Here is a 24,501-nt window from a genome sequence, read left to right on the forward strand (position 1 = left end):
AACATGTGGCAACAGCACAATGCATAAAATGTTGCAGATGCAGGTCCAGAGTTCAGTTAATATTTGTATCAAATATATGAATAGGGAAAATATGATTTATGTGACTTTAACTGAAGCATGGTTGTGGTGGTTTGGGTATTTTTCTGCTGATCCCCTGGGACAGTCTCTAGAGTTTACACAGAATGGTAAAAAGAAAAAAAAATTGTGTGAGTGACAACTGTGTGTGAAAATGTTGATAAGAGCAGTCAGAGGAAAATAGGCAGATTGGTCTGATCTGCCAGGAAGGACATAGTAACTCATATATAATCACTTTTTACAACTGAGCATGAAAGCATCTCAGAATGCACAAAAAATGTAACCTTGCAGGTACGACTCCAGTCTACCAAGAGCAAGAATCTGAGGCTATCATGGGCACAAACTCATGATACACAGCCAAACTGAATAGTTAAGACTCTCTACAAAAAACTCCTGGCATGAAAACAGTCCGGAGAATTCAATATCACATATCCATGATGTCCATATATCCATGTACATTTTGAAATTACAAGCAGTGAAAATAAAATGCAGGATTATAATTCATTTGACAGCAATCTGATTTTTTTTTATATGATGATTGAAGTTAGAAGCTTTTTACAATGTAAAAATCACACTAATACCTATGCAGAGCAGCCTATAATTAGGCAACATAATGCTAACTGTAAACATTTTGTAAGTTAATGCTAATTTTAAACAAACTGGTTAACAATACACTTAGTGAAAATTTAAAAAAAAAAAAAAAATTCTTGACAAAACATGCCTATTATCTTTCAGAACCACATCCCCAACCCAGCATGCTCAGTCAATTATTACCAAACAAATTTAAACAAAACAATTTAATATTTAAATATTTTTTAAAAAAAAAATCAAAGTGTAGTGTGTAGTGTAGTGCCATACCCTGCTTAATACAGCTGTTCTGCCCCACTGATTAGTTGTGAGCTTTCTACTGGTAATAGCTTTAAATGTACATAGGTATATTGAAGAAGCTCTCATGCTGCAATCAGTGTTAAAAATGCACAGTTTCTTCTCAGTGCACTGAGGCATGCGGTCCCAGTCTGCAGTCCTGATTGTGTTCCAAGAGATATCTTATGAAAGTAAATTCTTTGAGACCACAAATTATTTTCATTATTTCTCTAGTTACACTCCTATTTATATGTTACAACATGATGCCATCTGCCTGTTCTCAATACAAAACAGTTATGATGTTACTGTTTGGCTGGCTGTCTAACTATGTACAGCTTGGAAAAATACACAAAGGAAGGATATAACACTGAATGGTCATAACACTAAGTGCAGTGAAGAAAGGAATCAGTGCATCCAATTGTTATAACATTTGATACTACAGACAGGGACAGGAACACATTTCTGAAAATGTCTCATGACATACCAGCTCTTCACAGTGCAGCAGTCAGAGTTTGTGCCTTGATGAAGATGAAGCTGCACATGCACAGAGAGAGAGAGAGTTGCAATGAAGAAAGAACAGGCAAGACTACAAGTAGAGACAGCCACACTGAGCACCATCTTAGAAGAATTGCCCTTAGAGAAAGCAGCTGATGTTGCAGATGTTCAGGCTTAAATATTAGAGGCAACTGCAGACATAAATAATGACAACAGCAGTCATTGCAACTCGCTCAAGATGATGCTCACCACCAGGAATGTAAACTTACCCAAATGACATAACAGTATCAGACAGCTTACCCAATACCCCAATACAACCCTTGGTCACTTCCACTAACTAAGGGTTTCTCTCTTCCAATATACAATCCTCTTATGAAGCACAAGGTCACAACATCTCCAAAGCAATCAATATAAATTTATAAATTTTTATCGGGAATTCACAAATTTCTGTGAAGACGATTTGTGATGATGTTCATTGTTAAAAACACTAAACAAATAAAAATGTAATCGCACAGGATTATAGTGGCAACAGATAGCGCTGAAAGAGTCTTCCACTCACCCAAATTATCCTCCACCCACATTATAAGCAATACACAAGTTCTTCTCTTTCTTCTCTACAAAGACAAATTCATTGGAGGATAATAAGAATGGGAAGTTTGAATGTACCCCTGTTTGAGTAATCTTCCATGGCTTTGTTTTCTGTAGCTGATAGATATGGAATCTGTGGGACATAGCTTCAGGCATGAGCTTGATGGTACAGTCATTAGAGCAATGGGCAGTAGGATGCTGGCTTTAAGTTTGCTAAAAAAAAAAAACCTCTGCAAATTCCTAGTACACTGCCAGAATATCTTTGGAGTTAATTTCATGATTTTAACTGATACTGAGGTAAAAAGGAGTTGGAGAACTTGTGGCATGACAGTGGTGTGACCAGCTGATGATTTCCTCATGACCCAAGGAAATCTGGGGATTTTGGGTCTGCATCCAGGGAAGCTGAGGATAATGGGATATTTGGTGATTATGATGACCAGAAATGAACTATCCTCATGGTGGTGGACTTGCAATGTGTTATGGTCCCTCATCCATCTGGTCCACCACTGAGGACTTGAAGAGGGTTCTAGAGTACCTGAGAGCTGAGGTTTCTTGACAAACACATGGTTAATGAAATTGCTACCTGCACCAGAGACAATCAATACTACAACAGTTCAGAGTCAATCAATGCTACAACAGTTCAGGTAATTTAGAACCCTCTTCATGACATGCAATTTGATGAGAATATCTTGCTTCAAAGCTTGCCAGTAGACCACTTTGATAGCTGGTTCATTCCATACACTGCTGGTGGCAAGTATTCTGAACTCAAGTGAGAACTCAGTTGTCTTGCTTGACAGCAGAATATACGGGTTGAATGTACAACTATAACGATAGCCCATCACAGCAAGGGAATTGGGCTGGAGATAAAAACAGATTTAATTATTATTATTTAGCAATAATCACAGAGAAATTTAAAATATCTTTTTTTTTCAGTACCTCTGATTTTGATCATGCATGTCTTTTCACCCAACATTAGGAACATGTGAATACTTAGGATATTGTAACATCTCAATCCATGGACCACTCATCCTTCCACCAAAGGGAGTCAACGCTTGAATACTGACTTTACTTTCTGTGTCATAGTTTACTTTCTGGTTTTACAACATTTAAACCATGCTCACAACTAGCCATATTGTAAAGCATTGTCAGTTCCACTGTGTTAATTTCTGTGTTGACTGTTTGTGTTTGATGTGTTGTTTGTTCACTGCTTCATGGTCATTTGGATTTGTTTGTTTGCTTACTGCCTCTTTGTGTTCTGACTGCTGCCAGTTTTTTTGTTCATGATTCTGGATTGTTTGCCTTCAGCAGATGCTAACACCTCCAGCAGTGGATTTGCTACAGATACCAGGTGGCTAGTTTAAAATATTGTTTGTTTTGTTATTGGGAAATTAGCAACTATGACAAAATACAGTATCTACTATGAAGTTTCTATCAATAGCATTACCAATTACTCTAGTGCTGTAGGCTGGAATCGCAAGTGTAACATATATATTTTTATAAAGCTGCTGTGTTACTTTGTTAAAAGGGTTACATAAATGAAATTTAATTCAAATATAAATGTAAGTGCTGTCGTGTGTTACGAATACCCCAGACATTTCCCTACTAGAATACAAGAGGTCAACCTTGTGAACTGTACTATGATTTGTTCCATTTTCCTTCCTGATTTAGCTCACCTGTTTTGTATTGTCTTATTAGTGTAACACTATTTACATTCCTGCTTCTCACTGTTTCTTTGTTTTGCTTTTTTTGATATTATAAAGTGTGTGTTGTTGTCCCAACCACTGTCTTTTCTTGTGTCTTGCTTTTATGTTTTTGGTTGTGTTCACCATTATTTCTTCACCATGTGAATATTCTGCACTTCCATCTGCCTTCACCTCTAACTGTAACAATACCGGGCTGTGACCTGACAAACTTACAGTTTGCACTTTGAAGACGGTCTTCATTTTATGTTACATTGTATTACATTTTACAGTGAGATTAAATATTCTTAAATTAAAGGTAATCTGAATATGGCCCATGGGGAAATAAGGAGGGAGAGCCTGGATGAATAATTTGATGTGATGAATGGACGATTAGATGGATAGCTGACAGTTTGGATCAAAGGGCGTCCATTGCATGGAACAAAATAGTTAAAGATTGAGGTTGAGCAAAGAGAAAGATTTCTCTTATTTGCTCTATTGATTCATCACTGGATAATCAAGGCAGGAAAAAGTCAGTGAAAGGGTATTTTCTGACATGCAGTTAATCTCAGATTGCACACTGGCAATGATAAAATAATCAAACATAGCGCCAAGATGCCACAAGAATCTATGCCACAGAAATCTGTGTTACAACTCATTTTTGCTTTGTGCTCATAAAAACACTAGCACTAGATTACAGGAAATAATAATAAGAGTAGCACCACACAACAAATTTGTGTTTTCCTAGAAGTAGAAAATTGTGTGCAAAATGGAAGGATCATGCAGAGACTGCTTCCTCCTACACAACCATCAAATGTATGTTCTGATCCAGACCAATGCATAAAGTGCTCAACAAAAACAAATCTTACTGCATAAAAAGTTTTTTTTTTTTAAATTAAGTCAGAGCAAATGTGTTCAGTAAACTGTTTGCAGAAAACTACCTTTGAGCACACACACAGCACCTGGTTATTTAGGTCTGAGCAATTGCTATATCAAAATGACTAAAGTAATCATTAATCCATTCTCTTTTCAAGTGTTGCAGGCTTAGAATCCAAGATGGTGTCAAAAAAACATGAAAACCATATATCTCAAAAATAATTACAGCGACAGGCTCACCTTTTTGGACAATACTAGGAGCCTTGTAAAAAGCGGTTTAAAATAAATAATAAATGAAGAACGGGTGTGGGGTGGAATCTAAATTTTACCATCTGCTTTCTCCACAGCGCTATCATCTGCAAAACTTCTGGTGCCTGAAATGTTACCATAGTCAAATATGGGCCCTTCCAGTAGAGTCACAATGTCCATCCGGTTCACTTTGGTCAACACCGCAGACAGAGCATCCGCTAGGGAAAAAGGGCAAAATCTAGGATACATTTTTTTCGACAAAATACATGATCAGCACTTGCATTAAATAAACAATATCTACTATGTGCTAAAATTTAGAATAAAAAATGTGTATCCCTGAAACAGAGAGGGAAAGAAAGGGAGGCATTCTCACTGGTTGCATTTTTTCCATCTCTGGTCACCCACTTCTTCAAAAGCATGAAACTCTGGGCAGTGAGGGAGTTGGGGTTTTCCATACGGATGTGATTAATCTCTTCCACTGAGAAATTCATTTCTCGGGCCAACTCTGCATCAGATCACACACACATTACTACATGCTACACTAACATTGCAAAATACAGGTCTTACTGCTCAAACTAACTAAGTAGACCTGCACAGCTCCCAAAATGTTCCCTTTTTTCTTAGGGAAAATTCCATAAGCACCATAAAGATATACTATTTACCAAAAGAGATGAAATAAAGCTGCATGCAAAATAACACTCATCTTTCGCTAGTCAGTAATGTTGATTTCTATATCAAATATGTAACAGTGCACTATAAAGCCATATATAGACATGACAGAAGACATGATACCACCTAAGGTCCTAAATTCATTCTAAATATTCTAATTCCCTTTCTAATATTCTAATATTTAATCCCCTCTAACTATCCATAAGTCACAAAGCATGGGATTAGAATATTTGGATACCAAAACCTTTGAAATTTTAGATGGTACTTTGCCCTCTATCCTGCCTTCATAGCTATTTTCTATTATTTGTTCCTTTAATAAGAAGCTGGTTACTGAATTTAGCAATACCTAGGATTATACATATACATTGTTACAATGCCTGAATAAAAGTTATATGGTTAAGGACGATGATACAAGATACTTTTTTAAGAAAAAACATTCTATGGAGTCTCACCAGTCCAGCTAAGCCCCAGATGATCAGCCACAATAGCCGTGCGAATGTCTGTTCTCTCACATGGGCTCTGTGGACCTGGGAAACAGAAAATTTAACAAACTTTGTTGATGAAAACAAGAATAGTTTAGAAATAATCAATCAAATCATTGAAACCTAAAGAGATACAATTATTTGCAACCTTTGCTGCCTCTGGCTAAACATTGCTTTTTTAAATATATTAAAATGGAAATGAGCATTTCTTTTAATACAATTTTATTTTATTGTTTGTCCCTGCTAAAGGTTATCCAGCAAATATGTAAATACATTATACAAACATTAGGAATTACTCACCACAACATGATGACATCATCATTAGTTAATCATTAATGGCATATTGTTTGTGGTCTTGTGAATATCTTAATAGATATTCTAGTTAGAATAAATACCTTTGCTTGTGCTTTATTGCTGTCTCATTAGTGTGTTTTAGGACAATCATGTGTTTAGATGTTGTAACGTTCCATTAGATGATCAGAAATCTGTTATTTCAATTGGGTACAAGTGGTACAGGAACGTAATACTAAGGCTGAAAATTTAAATTTGAAAAGAAATTGAACTGCACACGACAGATGCAAATATGCCAGACTATTAAAACATTTGCATATATACTTCAGAGAATCTATGCACAAAAAAATTTTGACTTTATAACATACTATAAATTAAAACAAAGCCATGTATTTTTTTTTTTTTTTATAAATTAATAAAGTGATTCTTAAGATGAATACTTAAGTATGCAGGAACTCAAGCATCCTACTGATAGTAAAAAGTAAATACTGGTCAAATTTCTGCTATTGTTACAAACTGACTGTGGAGTGGACCCCCTCCCCACTAACATGCTATACCAACCTATACAGGTGGAGAGAGAGAGAAAACATGGGATTTGACAAATACAGTAGACTCAAATAATACAGAAAAGGATGACAAGAATGACAACTACTGCTCTCACCACAGGCAAGCTGGTCAATCACAATGCCTCATGCAACTAAACGTTAAGTGAAGTATTTTATAAAGTTCTACAAACTAGGATTGATCTCTACGATGGGCAAGAACCTGCAAACCCCTGTGCCCCCATTGCCCTTCTTCCCTTCCCTTCCCTTCCTATCTTACTAGTTTTCCTTCTCTCACTGCCAGCAGACCTTGTGACCTTTGACCTTATAGATTTGAGGAGGACCCATCAGAGATGGAAGGCTAGGACTGGGAGGGGTCCAATATGGTGTTAGTGATGAGCTTCTCTTCTCTTCTGGCTGCTCTGCTTCTGTCTGTTTCTTCTCATCTGAAAGATGCTTAGTCACACTAATGCTCTAAAGGAACTTAATGGAGTGCCTATATAGTCCACATATATTGGTTCTGTCTGCCTCTCCTGAACAATTATTTATAGTCCCTGATGACCTGTCTCTGGTTAGAATGTGGGATGAATCTACTTTTCTAACTGCCCTTTCTGCCTCTGTAACCTTATAAACCTGGGCCCTACAACAGAGCTGACTGCCCTATTCCTTTTGATATACAGTATTTGACTGTAACTCTAAATCTGGACTCTATACTAGTAGAATAAAAAATAAACTGGTCTTAGTTTTAACCTGCTGAGATATCTGCTTTAACCTGAGATAACCTGCATTATGTGTGTTAAAGGCAAATCCTGCAGTCTTGACTTGAAGCCTACACTTGGGCTGACATTTTAGCTGTAATTCTTTTTAGAATCTGCCTACCACATAAGAGTAGAAGTATTGGATTTGCTTTCTACTAACAAAGAAGTCCTATAGAAATGAACTTCTACTGACTGCCTTTCTGTAGGGCTGGTTTTGAGGATGACTTGAGATTAAACACTATGCTAGCACCATGGAGGTAATTGGGCTGTACATTACTTCTAGGTTATAGCTATTATTTGAGTTCTTATCAAATAATAGGGCAATCTTTACTGTCAGATGGAGAATCAGAGTATGTGCTTCCAAACTGACTGTAGTTAACATAGGCTAAGAACTTTCATACTCCAACTTCTGACTTGCTGATGAATCTGGACTAAAATTAGTCCATTCTACAGAGTCTTTCTTTATGGTTTTGGAGGTGGCAGTGCATGAGGTGGTTTCACCTACAATATCAGAGCATGAAAGTGCATCGAGGAGACCATCAATGCCCTGAGTGGGATGGTTTCTGGATGGTTTTAATGTTTGTGTTGGCCTCTAGTATCCCTTCTACTGCTCTCCTCTCAGCCTTTAATTGGGAATCACCTACCACCACACTCTTGCCCCTTTTTCCTTTCCAATTTGCAGTATGCTCACCAATCTGAAAAAATTGAAGCCTCTCTTCAACAAAGTCGCGCTTGCTCATGTCAATAGCACCACTGCGGGTCATCTCAAACATCTTGCCCTCATGGAAGGGAAAGGGGTTAGGCTCGCTAGTTGGGGTGCTGTCATCAGTTGGTGTTCGAGCTGGAGTGGTGTCTGGTGTAGTAGCTTGTGATTTGTCCTCCACCAACAAACTAAAATGTTTTGGATCTTCATCTTTGCTTTTGGCCCCAACCACCTCTTCCTCTCTTCCTTTGTTTGACCATGGATCAAAGTCTTTAGTGGCAACAGTATTGAAAGTAGAAGGTAATTCGTCCTCAAGCTTGTAGCTGAAGTAGCTATCTGCAAACTCCTGTCTATCAGGGTGTCTTCCCTCTAAAGAGTAGATCTTGCATTGATCTTTACCACTTTCTGTTTTTTTGTACAAGTTGCTTTTAGACTTTGTATTTTCATCCTCATTTGGTGTGCCCTCTTTTACAACCTCAAGTTTGGTCTGGCTGAAGGTGCAACTACCTGTCTTCCCATCATTTGAAAGGCCTGAGGTCTTGGTATCACTTAACCCATCATCCTCATCCTGTAAATCATACCCATCCAGTGAGTCTATCTCTGTGGCATCAGTGTCATGGGAAAATTCAGCCGTTGTCGCTATAGAGCAGTCAGTAACAGACTGATCATTGCCATTTTGCTCATCCTCCTCATCCCTCTTAATGACACCCTGTGACACATAATGTGACTCTTTGTGACAGGATCCATTTTTATCTGGGCTTTTAGGCATGATGCACTTTTTACCATTCTGAGTCATTTTAAAATTATACTTCTTAAGAGGTATGGGCTGTATGACAGACTCATCATCACTGGAATCACTGTCATCAGCCCCAGGTGGGATAGGAGATGGTGGATATACTTGAATAACAGGCTCAGCAAAAAGGTGTCTATCATGCTCCTCTTGAAGATTCACCTCCATCATCTCTGTGTCTGGCTCAGAAGCTGGTGAGCCCACCACATTAAGTTCCACCTGGTCAGACTGTTGAGTGCCCTGGGGTGGAAGTGGTGGAAATTCAAAGTATGATACATGTTTGCCTGTGGATCTTGGTGACTCATGGTTCCCTTTGGAGAATTTTGTTGGAGTAACACCTTTGGCTTTCTCTCCTGGTATGTCCCTGGAAATAAGGGTCTTTGCTTCTTCCTTTGACTCCTCCGGAACTGGGCTGGGTACTTGGGAATTTAAGTCATAAATAACTTCATCAGTGCTGGGTGTCTCAGGAGTCATTAAACGTCTTCCCAAACCGTCCATGAAGATTTTGTGCTCCAGTGTGTCATCCTCTGGGTCCCCCCCAGGTGAAGGCTGCTGTTTCTGTATAGCAGTATAAAATACTTCCCTTGCCTCATGATTTGTTTGGCTCACATGACTTACAACTTTTTTGTATGTGCTAGGTTGTACAGTGACTGCCTCTTTCTCATACTGTTTGCCCACTGGAATGCTGACATAAACTGGTAAAGGTTTGATATCCACTGTGACATTTGGAGTTACTCTCTCTGTATACTCAGTTTTTTCACAGTCAGTGCTATTGCAGACTACATTCATTTGTCCTAGTGACAACACATCACCGAATGAATTATTTGCATCACAACTACAGTGTTTGCTTCTAGTTAATGTTGGTGTGTGTGGTCCTGTTACATCAGTTTTAACAGATGAATCTAGCTCTATTGTACTTTTCGTATGGTCTACAAAACTAGATGAAACCCTAACAGGAATGTGTAATTCCAATTTTTTTTTTAAAGAAACACCATATTTTTCAATACTGGTGGGGTCTTCCTGAATTGGTATCTCAGTATATATGATATTTTTGTTTGTTTCTTCTTTGGTTAATTTATCACTGCCTTCACTGTCAACCAAAGTGTTTTTTTCAAATGTTTTGGAAATCTTTGACTTCTGGCATTTATGGTGTCCATTGCCATGACTTCCCCAAGTTGTGTTAACCTTATTTTTGCTGTATAAACTTTTGTGTTGTTTGGGAATGGTGTTGTCACACTCATTAAATAATTGAGCTTTTCTGACATTATAACTTTGCCTCCTCTCAATATCCTTTGAGCAATGCTCACCTGACTCTTTTGGATTGGGATGATTCCCTCCAGAAAACAACTGATAGACAGGTAATTTATTTTCCTGCAGCTTTTTTACTACTTCACCAGATGTTTGACCACATTGAGGTACCTTATCTTGCTTTTTAGTATCAGCTTCAAATTTCATTCCAACTGAACTAACCTTAGCTGATGGCTGGAAACATTTAGTCGATTTACCTGCACTGCTGGCTAATGAGAGGTCCCCTTGTTTTCTGTTATCCTCACTGTATTGAAGTGAAACACATTCTGGGTTACTTGGAAGACTGGCACACTTCCTATCATTAGGACCATATCTGTCTCCAAACCTTTCTCTGCTCCACTGTTCTCCACCACCCCCATCCTTCAATATTGTTCTCTCTGGGCTGCTGTAGGTAGAACTGGGCAGAGATTTAGTTTCTTGAATGTTTGCAATATGATTTTTCTTCTCAGGGGACTTAAGTTCATCCTTTAGTTTCTCAGTTTTATCCCGGAAGAACCATGACACCTCATTAAGCTTTTCCTCTGCTTCTTTGACAGATTTATCTACCCTGTCTTCAAATCTACATTTCTCTGTACTTCCTCCGTGCCTGTCCTCAGATACTTTTGTCCAAATTGATCTCTTTGGTCTAGTAGGATCTGAAGCATACTGCAGTAGGTCTAGATTATCACATATTTCATTGTCATCTAAGACATCACCTGGTTTAAGCATGACATATCTCACTGAGCCACCATGTGTTCTCACTTTATAAAAATGAGACCCTTCAGTCAAAGTTTTGTCTGTGTCAGGATTAGAAGCGTCAAATTTCTCAGAGAATAGCATTGTATCTTTCATTTTATTTGAGTCTTTTCTCATAAGTGATGACTCTTCTTCATGGTACTCCACTGAGTGTGGTCTTTGTAATTTTAAAGTTTTGTATAGGTCTTTGGTCACTAACTGGACAGTGGTGGTCTTGATATCATCCTCCTGTAAGAAAGGTGTGATTACTTTCTCCACTTCATCTCTGTTTTGAAATTCATTGTTGCTGTTACTTTCATAAATATACATTTCTTTCTCAGGGTGATTTTTTGTTTCCATTATGATGACCTTTGTAGGTTCAGTTTTATTTCCTTTTTCAATGTGAACCTCAATAATGTGTTCCACTTTGTTCACTGATTCATTGTTTATAGGTCTTTGTGGTACTTTACATCCTTCCTTGCTGCCCAGATGTCCAAAAAGGCCACTTAACACTCTGGAGGGATCTCGGCCAGACTGTAAGGATTTCATAATAGTCTCTTCAAACCTCTTTGAAGTTGTCTCCTTACTTGTTGGTTTGTGATATAACATTCGGGTGGTTGTTGTTATATGAGTCTCCTCTTTAAGTTGCATGCCTTTACACACAAGATCTTCCTCAGGACTGGATCTGGTTTGGCAAGTTTTTGCTTTATCTTTATTGTAGTTTCTAGGCAATCTGAAATCTGTGTCACTGCATTGTGCTGGAGAATTTGCCTTTTTAACCTCATCCACTACAGGCTCATATGTGTCCTCTGGAGGTTTGTATCTCTGTATGACCTGTACAGTTTCAGTCCGTGTTTCAGTGAGGACTGGTGAGATTTCCTGAAAGGGGGCTATTGGCCCCATGCTGTCAGCACTCTGTGGAGCTGATGGTGTCCTCTCACTCCGGGTCTCAAATCCACTGTCTGACAGGGGACTTTTATCTTGAGAGATATCATGAGAGATATCATCTGAGTCTAAAATGGTGTTTGTACCAAATAATGCATCTGCTAACTTAGATAGCTCTTTCTCTGATGGTGAAGGGTGTATTGTCAATGGGGGCATTTTGACCTTGTGTACATGAACTGCCATAGCAGGTTTTAAATCATGTTTAAGTTTTTCCTTTCTCTCTCTCCTAGTCTCTTCATTTCTCTGTGTTGCTACAGTATTGGATAAGGAATGTTTGGCATTGTCATTGGTTATATAGTCAACCACTTTTGCCAAGTTAAAATCTCTGTCAGTCATAATACGTGTTTTGACCTGAGGTGCTATTGTCTCATACCGAGGGGGACACCTCCATCCATTTGGTTGGTTGTTATCAATGTCATCCTCTAAATCTTCAGTCTTGCCACCTTTCTTGTATTTTTTATTTTCCATCAGAATATCATTGGTTAGTATATCACTAACCTTAACTAAGTCTTGTTTGACTTTCTTCATAATTTTGTATTGTTCCTCATCTTCTATTTTATGTTCCATAGATGAATCAGACTGGAAACCTTTGGAAACAGCTCCTGTATCAGTTTGCAAAATAGCTGACATTCTAATTAAATCCTCCTTCATTTCATGTACATCCTTCAGTATATCCTGGCTATTTGACAGAGGGGATGAGGAAGTGGTAGGGGACATGAATGGAAATGTTTTATCAGGGGACTGGATTCTGGCAGAGGTAGACTGTGTTAGAGCATTGGCCTTTGGGGCCATAGCTTTTCTAGGGGATAAACGTGCTGCTGTTGATTTGGAGATGTCAGGAAGCTTTTTAAACTGGGGTTCTGGCAAAACATTTTGAACTGAATAAACAGGCACTGCAACTGTGCTATAGGTGGCAGACGTGGTGGAGTTGGGTGGGGATTTTAGAGAGCCATAGACAGAAGCTGAAGACCTGATAGACTGATGGAAGGAAGGTGGTGAAGATGACACAGCCTTGAGTTTATCATAGCCTGCAGAAAATGAGTTTAGTGTCCTCTCTACTTCATCAAAAGCAGCATCCACACCGTTTGTGGCAGCAATTGTGGTAGCCTGTATCCTCTCTTGTAGGCTGCCAGATAGAAGAAAGGTGGGTGAGGTGGAGCGATATTTAGTTGGAGAGGTATGAGAGCTGGTTGTGTCTGTTGCTGTTCTGACTGTGTTTAGCCCTGAAAATTGTTTACTGGGGGAAGCAGTTGTTGGATCTTTTGAGGTATTGGCAGATTTATATGAAAAATTCGAGCTATATATGCTCAGAGAAGACTTAGGCGAAGCAGGTGGAGTCTTAGTGATAAAAGATTTCTCCTTCAGTGAGCCTCCAGCTGGTAGTGAAGAGGTTCTTGCTGAAAGAGATGGCAAAGCATTTACAGAAACAGACTCAGGGCCAGTTTTTACTGGAGATGACAAGACAGTCAGAGATGCCTGACCTTGTTGCTCCAATGTCTTTTGTGACGAGGAAACAGCTTTGTAGGAGCGTACTGGTAATGCAACATCACTGACAGACTTGACAGAAGGTGTTAATGAACTTCTGATGACTGATCTCATGGAGAATTCAGAATTTTCTGACAACACAGACTTCAGTGGGGAGGCAGATGGAGTGTTGGATGATGAGCTAGAGAGAGAGTGAAATCCTGACTTGGCTTGGCCACTGGCACTAGCAGCTGGGCTGGGTACCCGAGCCTGATATTGGTGTGTCATAAGAGCAGGTTTGTAGGAATAGCCAGAAGTCTGTGATGTGGTTTTCAAAGCAGAGGTTCCTCTTTCTGTATTTTCTATCATGAGTATATTAATAAAGTTAAATAAAAAAGAAAGAAAACAGAGAAGAAAAATGTTTAGATATCAAGTCAGATCTACCAGTGCCAATATGAAGAATGGATCTATTGTGATCAGTGTTTGTAGGTGATAAAAACTGAAAGTTTATAAAAAACAAATAATTTTTTATGAGGCAGGACAATACAGATGTCACTGCACATACAATTGCTCAGGTAATTTACCAAAACTAATATTTGCAATCCAGACACTGAATAATGAATACAGTATATAAAGAACACTTTAATAAGAACACCTATACAGCACAAAATCATGCAGATACAGGCTGTTCAGATACAGATTGTTCATCTAATGTGTTCTCAGTGACTTTGATCACGGCATTGATATTGGTGTCAGATAAGCTAGTTTAAGTATTTTAGACACTGATGATAAACTAGACAGAAATGCATTGTTGAAGAGAGAGGTCAAGCTAATGAGAAAATGATGGTTTCAAGCTGAGGAGGGTTATAGTAACAGGAAACTGATATAATAGTATGATATAGTTTTCTTAATAAAGTGTTCTGTGAGTGTATACTGACGCTATTTATTTAAACATATTTGAACTTTATCAATCATTTTAACTCAATAGTTAAACAGTTAACACTTCATCTTTAGTGTAAATCAAAATTATCCACAAAAAAATGACTCACGGGACATAGGATCAGACAGATGGCTGAAGCGCTGTCGTAATGCTAATGAAGCAATGATATGACGTTGATCTTTGTCATTCTGTAAACAGAATTTTAAAAAAGCCATAATTAAAGTAAATAAAACAAAAGCATTTTATTAATTATCTACAGAAGTTGTATATGTACAGTATTTCAGTGAAATATTAAAGAGAAAAAATACATAACAGTGTTTCCAAATGCAAAAGTGCATTTTGAGGCATACTGTATTATATGTTTTGTAGGTTATTAAATAAGTGTGAGCTGTAGCAAATTGTAACAAAGTGTTCAGTGTCTTCAGTGTCTATCCCATATGGCTGGCATAGTTTCACATGCCTATGTGCTGTGCTTACTGAATGATGTAAATGACATTAAATTGACATATGTACATTAACAGATAAAATTTCAGATTGGAAGAAAAAAATCAGAAAACAAATATAATTCTTAAAATTACTAAAAGTATGGAATTTTCCTTACTTTAATTCTCTTTTACTGTTATATTTTTCCTTAAAGTGACAAATGACCCATTTTACAAAACATTTCAGCATAATATATTTAAATCTAAAAAATTTTTTAATTTAAATAAATATAATTTCAATTGAAATCACTGAAAAATAAATGATAAAATCAAAGGTGATGGCATATTATGTTTTGATCTGTAGACAAAATCCTTTGACTAGTCAATAAAAGGATTGTATTAATTCCAGTCTACATACCTACTTATCATATGAATTCAGAGAAATGATCCAAAAAATAGAAAAAGGTAATATTTACCCCATTATCATGTTCCGTCTCCATCTCCTACATTTTCCATGATGCATTAAAAGAATTAAACAGCAGATAATGGAGCAGTAACAGTTCCATATTAAAGCAGCATGGCAAGATGAGAGTAGTGATGAAAAAACAGCAGGGAAAAGATGATCAAGGGGAAAAGTAGAGGAAATAAGAAACAGCACAGAAAATATTTACCACTACAACAGAACCAATTGTGTCTGCATCAAAAGCACAAGGCAGTGAGACAGTACCATGTCCTAGCAATGTGTGCGTAAAGAATTTTATGTGTTGTCTTTTGTCGGTTTTTGAAGTTTCTACTTGTACTTTCTACAAGTCCTATATTCATGATGCCAACAAAACCATTTTTGTCTAAAATACCTATACTTTCACCTAGAATATCCATACAAGCTTTAAACAATTCACCACACCTCCTTTCAACAACTTGAATATATTTAATTTACTTGAAATATATATTTTGAGTTATAAGTATTTGTTTGAGGCAAGTCAACACTTACAGTCAACCTCTGAACAGTCTTCATCTATTGGAACAGCAAGGTCAATTCATTTGTTTTTGCTGTAGATCGAAAGCAATTAGATTTGAAATCAAACATTGAGTATGAGATGTGGGTTTAAGATTTTCGGGTTTTTATATGTAAATGTGAAACAATAAAAAACAATGCACATTTTGTATCAGACCCCCACAATTTGACTGACAGGTGTTTCTTGTTATCCAGGTGTGTCCTCAACTGCTAAAGGTGGTGTAAGGTTCCACCACATTGTTCCCTGAGCTAAACATACATGTAGAAATTTAAAAAAAGTTTGTTTTAGTAATCATATTAACATAAATGCTCAGGCAGCACCTGTATAGCACTACAGCTCTCTCTCTCTCATGACTGTCATCTCTCTCCATTTTATTTTTGCTGCTACTAAGTGAAGCCCAGAACACAAATCATGTAATTATTCCAGTCAACTAGCTATACCACCATTCAAAAACCTATGTTTGATCTGGGCTTTGAACCCAGGCCATCCACATGGTAGGCAAGAAACCTACCACTGAGCCACCAGTGTGCATAAATGATCAGCACATTGGCCTCCTTAATTAGGTGGAGCCACAGGTGCATGGCATGATCAGAACAGAGCCTAAAGGCTTGTCCCTACAGATTATATCAGAGGGTGAGGACTGCCCACTTGATAATTATACATCAAAGCATCACTTGATAACTAGACATCAAAGCATCAGCAGTTCATCAAAGCATTGGAAACACATGGAAATTTGGAAATTGTGTTGACTTTTCTAAAGTGCACACAGAAACAGATCAAGCGTTGGGAACCAGGACAACTGGGCTGACCCCGATGTGGGACTCCTCCAATCACTGAGGTTATTGTGACTGGGTAGAGGCAAAAACATGGAAGATTCAACCTGCATCTTGGCATCTTATGTGATTTGGGACAGTGATAGGTGGTTTACACAAGGGGCAAGGGTGAATTGAGCTGCCCAATTTAGATTCACCTCCAGTCCTAGCTCCTTCCTCTTCAGAACAACCATTACACTATGTAACACGATTTTTGTTCCTGGGTAGTGAATGACATTTTCCAATTACTCTTGATGGAAAATCATAAAAAAAATAACCATTAAGCCCCTTTGGACTTGGTTTGGGCTTTTAAGAGAATGAAAACCTCAAAATTAGCCCATTACTAAAAAAACTGCCCAAAACTAACCCAAACTTTCATGGCTAAGATGGGTTTTTTCTCTTTATTTGGGTTACAAAGAATGGGAAAATATCACTTATTTCACAGGAACAAGAAAAAAGTAAAAATTTGTTACATAGTGTTATCAAAGCCACAGGGACCACTTCTTTCTTTAAGTATTTAAGGTTTAAGTACATGGAGGTGATATATCTTCCACAGTGAGCCTCCATCCATTCACATCGTATAGTCGATGAAGTCCATACCAAATCTTATGAAGGGGACCTCAATTAATCAAAGAGAGCACAATGGCACTTTTGGGGTGGTCAGCACATTCATTAGCTGACATTGGCTGTAAATGCCTGGCCATAAGACAGCTTTGTGTTTTGACCTGACCTAAATGCCACACCAATTAATTATGATTATGATTTTCTAATGATTCTTTGGGACTAAAACAGTTTTCAAAGTTTCCTTTTTTGTGTTAGTATCCTGTGTCACTTGGTATAACCCTTAGTAATAACAAAATATTGGAGGGAGAGTACAACTCTGGGCTGAACCCACTGACCATCAATTATTTTCACTTGGTCAAAGGTGTGCATCAGGATTTCGTCTTGAGCCTGCTCTGACGTTGAGGCAAAGGTTGTTATCATTGCACCATTAAGATAGCATTCTAACCTCATCTCTTGAGGCTGTCTCATCTCCATTAGTGATAAGGCCCACAATGGAAGTATCCTCGGCAATCTTCAAAGATAATGTTGGAACTGTGCTTCGAAATACAGTCTTGTGTGAACAGGGAGTATAGGAGGGGTCTGAGGACACAATCTTGTGGCGCACCTGTGCTTAGTCAGGGTGGTGGAGTAACTGTTACCAATTCTCATCACTTGAGATCTGTTAGTCAGAAAGTCCAAAATCCAATTGCACAAGTAAGTGTTCAGTCCTAAGATTTTGAGCTTTGCAGTGAGTTTGGATGGGACAATGGTGTAAGGTAGAACTGTACGGTGGCCGAGAAGTGCAAAATAAAATAACAAAATAACAAATCTGAAAACAAATTAACAAACCAGAAAACACAATAACAAATCCAAAAACAAAAAAAAACAAATCCTAAAACAAAATAACAAAACCGAAAACAAGATAACAAATCATAAAACAAAATAACAAATCCAAAACCAAATTAACAAATCGAAAAACACAATGTAAATTCAAAGAAAACTTTAGTTTGTGAATGGAATTGTTACTGCTGAATGTACGAGACATCTGTCACTCAAGATATACAAGAAGTAGGAAACTGTGTGTCTAATTTTATTTCTTGTATGTGTGGGGTTCTGTGTTCACTTTAAATCATTTTTGATAGTGCAACTTTAAGTCTTTTAAAGAAAATAACAAATTAATTTATCTTAATAAGAAAATGGAATTCATTTAACACTACTTCCAGGATGGACGTTCATTTGCCGTGATTTTGGATATACTGATCATGGGATAAAGGTTAGTTTGCGATTTCTACATACATACCTAAAATATGCAGATATGCTTCAAAGACCAAACTATTCAAGGTTAAACAATATAAGGAGCGTTATAAGAGCAGAGCTGCGTTCATATACACACAAATCAACTTTCTACTGCTGCAGCCAGCTGTACTTCTGTATATCTTGACTGACAGATGTCTCTTCCAATAAGTGGTAAGAATTCCATTCACAAACAGCAGACAGAAGACTTCTTAGGGACAGGGACGATGGTGGTCGTCTTAAAGCATGTGAGGATAATAGGTGATCAGCTTTGCCGAAAGTAGTGCAGGGGGAGGGGTTTGTAGCTGTCCTTGAGAGCAGCGTGGCAGTGATCAAGAGTTTGACAGGAACAGTGTAGTCTAGCCATGTTTCGCTGAAGGCAAAAACACAGCAGTTCCTGAGGTCTCGCTGAAATGTAGTCCGACAATTTAGTTTGTCCATTGTTGACCAAGGACTGAGCATTTTCTAGAAAAATATTCAGAAAAGGGGTTTTAAAAAGACCTTTTCCATGTTCTGCACAGAATCCTGTCACATTTGCATCACTTGCACTTCTTCCTCCTACTCCGGCAAGGATGTAAAAAAGGCAGATTCTCACTGAAAAGGCTGCTGCTGCTCAAGTTTGCGTGTGAGTTGTTTGAGTCGTTCGCAAAGTCCATTTTTAAAGATGATCTCATGTAAAAAAAAAAAAAGTGTTTAAAGATTGTATTGATTTATTGATAATGAGATATTTACAAAGAGACCATAACAAAGAAAAAGCATAAAAAGCTGTAGAGTTTGCTCAGAGCTCTCACCAGTGCAGACATCCAGTGGCATAATGGAAGATGGCTCTAGCTATGCACCATCTTGCAACTGCTATGAAAAGTTTTGAACTGAATTCTCCATTAATAAAAAGATGATAACTTCAAAAATGAGTCTGATGCTCATATAAGTTGCTCATAAGCTCGTATGTTTCTGGTTACACAATTGCAGTATCTAAGTATATACAATACAAAAATAGAAGGGAGATTATTTATAATTGCACTATCCAGTGTCACCCAATTGAAGATGGGTTAATTTTTGAATCTGGTCAAGCATTCTTCCTTGTATTGTATCAGGAAGTTTTTCCTTGCCACCATTACCTCAACCTTGTTTATGTAGCAAAAAGTTGGTAAATTCCAGTTGAGAAAACAGGCAAAGTCTGTAGAAACCGTAAAAATCAGTCCATGATGCAAACAAATCTGAATCACAAAGACAAAACAAAAATAAAGAACAAAACGTGGTCCTAGAGGCAAAACAGGCAGAGAAAATACAAGGCTTGGTAACCAGGCAAACACACTGACAAAACTTTGTGTTGTGTAAACGCATTAGCCCACCTATATAGCAGTAGCCTAGAAGCTAAAGCATGAGCCAGGAATGTTAGTATTCCAGTGATGTTACACAGCCCACCCCTCTGCGGAATAACCTCCTGGTGTTCTCCTTCTATGGGGACGTCTCCTGGGTTGAGGTGCTGGCCTGTCAGGGTGGGTTCTGTGGAACTTGGTGACCAGGGCTGGGTCCAGGGTGTCGCCAGCATTCACCCAAGATTGTTCCTCTGGGCCGTATTCCTCCCAATCCACCAGATACTGCAGTCATCCTTCACGTCTTCTTGAGTTTATGATGGCATGGACTATGTAAGCTGGGATACCAACTTCCCCCCTCCCCCACCTGTCAATATTGAGTGGGGGAGGGGTGTGGAGTGGGGTTGATAGTGCTGGCTGTGGTCGGGGCAGGCTTCAGCAGCGATATGTGGAAGGATGGGAAGATGCAATATGTGGGGGGTAGCTGCAACCTGTAATGTACTGGATTTATTTAATCGGGACCAATGTACTTTGGGCTGAGCTTCTTGCTGGGCAATTTGAGTCTTAGATTTTGTGTGGACAACCAGAACAGCTGGCCGGGTCAGTATGAGGCATGGGGCTATTGTCGGTGGTTAGCTTGTATCTCTTGGCATCTAATGGCTCTTTGCAGGTGGACGTGGGCCCCCTCTCACACCATTCAGCAGTGCTGGAACCATTCAACAAATGAGGGGGCACTGGATGGCCACAGGAAAAAGGGTGGTTGGTATCCAAGGACACATTGGAAGGGTGTGAGAGCTGACAAAGCAGTCACAGAACGCCCTCCACACTCTGGAGGTAAACTGTCTACCACAATTGGATACTATGTTCTCAGGTAAGCCATAGTTATGAAACACATGTTCTATGAGTGTCTTGGCTGTTTTCATGGCAGTGGGCAGACCTTTGAGCCGTATTAGTTTACATGATTTGGAGAATCGGTCCACTGCTACTAGGAAATCTATGGCAATGTGGCCTATAAGTTAACGTGTACCAAAACCTGTTAAAGAAGAGATCCCATCTGGCTTGTCATGGGTCGAGTCTCCTGGCTCCTTTTATATGTTTCAGGTTCTTATGGTCTGTGATTACCTGGAATGGGTGGCGGCCCCCCTCCTACCAGATGACATTCCTCTAATGCCACGTCTATGGATAAGAGTTCCCGGTTGCCCACATCATAATTGGCCTCTGCCAGGGTAAGCTTCTAAGAAAAGGGGACGCAGGGGTAGAGTTTGGCTGGGTTTCCATGTCTCTGTGACATTCCCTCAAAAGTAGGCATCAACCTCGACAATGAAGGGCAGGATTGGGTCCAGGTGTCTCAGTATGAGGGCCATGGTGAAACTTCTCTTGAGGTGTTTAAATACAGTTCAAGTTTTCTGTGTTTCCCTTGTAATAGGGACATGAGGGGGTGGCTATGAAATTGTAGTTTCAAATGAACCTTTGAAATCCTTTGAGTTTTGTCACTGCCAAGACCTTACTCCCTGCTTGCAGATGACATAACTGAGGAATGTCACAGTGTCTTGGTGAAACTCATATTTCTCCACTTTGACATACAGTACATCTGGTGCCTGAGCAGTCATGATAATACTGATTTACATGTTTTACATAATCATCTTGAGTCTTGGAGTATATTATAGATATCAATGTCGTCTATACAGTATATACAGTGACATACTGATTCAGCAAGTCTCTGAATATCTGATTCATGAGGGATTGGACTGTTGCTGGAGCATTGGTGAGTCAATATGGCATGACTAAATACTCATAGTGACCACTGGACATGAGGAATGCCGTTTTCCACTCATCCCTTTCATGAATATGAATCAGGTTGTATGCGCTTCTCAGGTCTAACTTTGTGAAAATGCGTGCCTCTTGTTGTTGTTTCAGGGCACGTGGGACCAGAGGGAGTGGATATGGATATCTGATAGTGACAGTGTTAAGTCCTCAGTAATCTACACATGGCCGTAGTGCTCCATCCTTTTTTTTCTACAAAGAAGCTGGCCGCCGCTGGGGATGTGGAGGGATGAATGAACCCCACATTCAGTGATATATTCTTTCATAGTCTGGGTTTCTGGAATGGAGAAGGGGTAAATCTGACCCCTGGGGGGTGATGTGTTGGGTAACAAGTTAATCACACAGTCCCATGGGCGGTGCAGAGGCAGGTGGATGGCACACTCCTTACTGAAGACTTCCCAGAGGTCATGATATTCCTTGGGCACTGAGATGACCTTTTGTGGAGCTGGACATTCCACTGTTGTGGCTTGACAGGGCAGACTATGAGCCTCCTGACAGAAGAAGTTCAGACAACAGGGAGACCAGCTAACCACATCTCTGTGGAGCCACGCAATTCATGGATCACGGGTGTGGAGCCAGGGGAATCCCAATATTACAGGCATGCAAGGTGAGGTTATTACAAAGAAATTTCCTCTTTATAAAATAGTCCAACTTTTATACTTATGGGGACTGTTTGTTGTGTGAGGTAGCCATCTCTATTAGGCTGGTTATTAATTACTGTAATCCACAATGGTGAGGCACAGGGTACAGTAGGAAGGCACAGTTCATTGACTAGGTCATGGCTGATAGATCTGCAGATCCTGAATCTACTAAAGCTGGCAGACAATGGGCCTCATTAGCATAACCAATCTATACTGGAAGCAGCAGACTATGAGAAGAAACATGGAGATTTACTTTCGCATGAATTGAAGTCAACCTCTGTGGGGTGACTCGTACCTCTCCTAATCGCATAAGTTCAGAACGGTCCACCTGGAATGCTGTAACTCTGTCCTTAGGCAGTGGGCAGACAGGGGTGGTTGCAAAGAAGGTAATCCAAAGGAATTGACAGGGTTATATAATCCAACAGGCTAGTCCTGCTTGTAGAGTAGGATTCAACCCTTCCTGGAACACAGCTTTCAGAGCTGTGTTATTAGCAGTTTAAGGAAATGTCGCGCCCTCCAGCTGGATATTCGAATAACTCCAAGCAAGGATTCCTTGATGCATGGATCATTGTCCCAGATGGCTACTGCCCAGGCCATCACTTTCCTGGAAAGTAGAGACATAAGGAAAGCATATTTAGTAGCGTCCTCACCATATGTCTCCGGCAGATGATTTAAGAAGATCTCACATTGGCGTAGAAATCCTCTACAGCAATTCGCCGAGCCATAGAATTTTTTGGGGGGAGCCATCCTTGTGAAGTTCATTCTGCTTGTAGCAATAGTGCGTGGGTGTTCTGAAACGCTGTAAGTTGAGCTTGGCAGTACTGTAGGAGTTCTCCTACTTAACAGCCGAACTTTGAGTTAATTCTGGGGGCGAAGTATTATGCAGTAAAGCGTTGGTAAATTGCATGTGCAGTTTAATGAGAATATTCCAAAGGCAAACTATCCTAAATGCTAGGCAAAACAGAGTCAAGAAAACAGGCAAAGTCCATAGAAACCGTAATAATCAGTCCATGATGCAAACAAATCCAAATCACAAAATCACCAAGACAAAGGGCAAAAACATGAACAAAACGTGGTCATGTACTAGATGCAAAACAGGAAGAGAAAATACAAGGCTTGGTATGCAGGCAAACACACTGACAATACTTTCGTTGTGTAAACGTATTATCTAGCCTTTATAGTGGCAGCCTAGAAGCTAAAGTATGAGCCGGAAGTGTTACTTTTCCGGTGATGTTTCTCTCTGATGGTTTGGGGGTGGAATTGCCACTGACAATGTTAAAGCTTGTAAGGGGTCAATTCATAAATTGATTTCTTATTTTCCATTTTCATTTTAAAAAGTGCTACAAAAATAATACTGAAATGAATTGAATATCGTCAAACTGATCAGCAAAGTCTCATTATACTAATCATTTCTATTAGTTAACTCAATAATGAATTGAATAATTAAAATTTGTAACAGAAACCCATGAAAAGTACAAAAAAGTGTTTGTCACTTAAGAGTTTCAGAATGTAGGGGCCTGACACAGACTAGACAGTTCAACTCAATAGAATTTTTTGTATAGCGCTTTTAACAATGGACATTGTCTCAAAGCAGCTTTACAGGACTATAGAAACCTGGAGAGAAAAAATGATAAAGTTAAGTTACTATTTTATCCCTATTTTATCCCTAATAAGCAAGCCTGAGGTGATGGCAGCAAGGAAAAACTCCCTGACATGATACAAGGAAGAAACCTTGAGAGGAACCAGGCTCAGAAGGGGACCCATTTGGGTGACCCTGGTAAATAATGTAACTGTAAATAATGTAACTGTAAATAATGTCCTTTCTACAACAGCAACCAAGGGCTTTTGATGAACTAATAGATCAGTGTAGTTTCTGAGTTCATTATAAACACTAATTCCAATACAATGGCAGTTCTGTGACAATGTGATAGTCTCCAAGTGATTCTGTCCACAGCAGTCCTCTGGGCACAGGCTATCCACCCAGATCTATCCACACCAGCAGTGAGCACCACAAAGCGATGAGACTCCAACCAGGGGTAGAGTGTCCGAATGGATCAGGCAGGTCCGGAACGAAGTAGTGGTCACACTGGAAACTCAATTCCCCATTATTGCTAAATATACCCAAACCCCAAAATAAATATGCCCCTGAATGCTTAATGTTCCAAACCCAAAGAAATAAATATCCCATGACCTCTAATTGCC

At 39.0% G+C, this 24,501-nt stretch overlaps 1 protein-coding gene across 3 annotated transcripts in view; it reads right to left on the reverse strand.

The window, feature by feature from the left end:
- Positions 1-40: 40 nt before the first annotated feature.
- Positions 41-24,501, reverse strand: part of LOC131359748 (ankyrin-3-like) — an 89,488-nt gene continuing 65,027 nt past the window's right edge. Inside the window, exons 12-19 of one of the 3 annotated variants that reach the window (XM_058399831.1) lie at positions 15,331-15,357; positions 14,542-14,620; positions 8,260-13,854; positions 5,948-6,022; positions 5,200-5,331; positions 4,964-5,044; positions 1,424-1,473; positions 41-166 (exon numbers count right to left, since the gene is read on the reverse strand). In XM_058399831.1, coding sequence (XP_058255814.1) covers positions 1,445-1,473; positions 4,964-5,044; positions 5,200-5,331; positions 5,948-6,022; positions 8,260-13,854; positions 14,542-14,620; positions 15,331-15,357 — 6,018 coding nt within the window. In that variant the 3' untranslated portion in view covers positions 41-166; positions 1,424-1,444. Of the gene's footprint in view, positions 167-1,423; positions 1,474-4,895; positions 5,045-5,199; positions 5,332-5,947; positions 6,023-8,259; positions 13,855-14,541; positions 14,621-15,330; positions 15,358-24,501 lie in introns of those variants that run through there. The other 2 variants (XM_058399829.1, XM_058399830.1) reach the window with 2 other exon arrangements.

The sequence above is a fragment of the Hemibagrus wyckioides genome, linkage group LG09, assembly GCF_019097595.1.
Source record: "Hemibagrus wyckioides isolate EC202008001 linkage group LG09, SWU_Hwy_1.0, whole genome shotgun sequence".
Lineage (NCBI taxonomy): Eukaryota > Metazoa > Chordata > Actinopteri > Siluriformes > Bagridae > Hemibagrus > Hemibagrus wyckioides.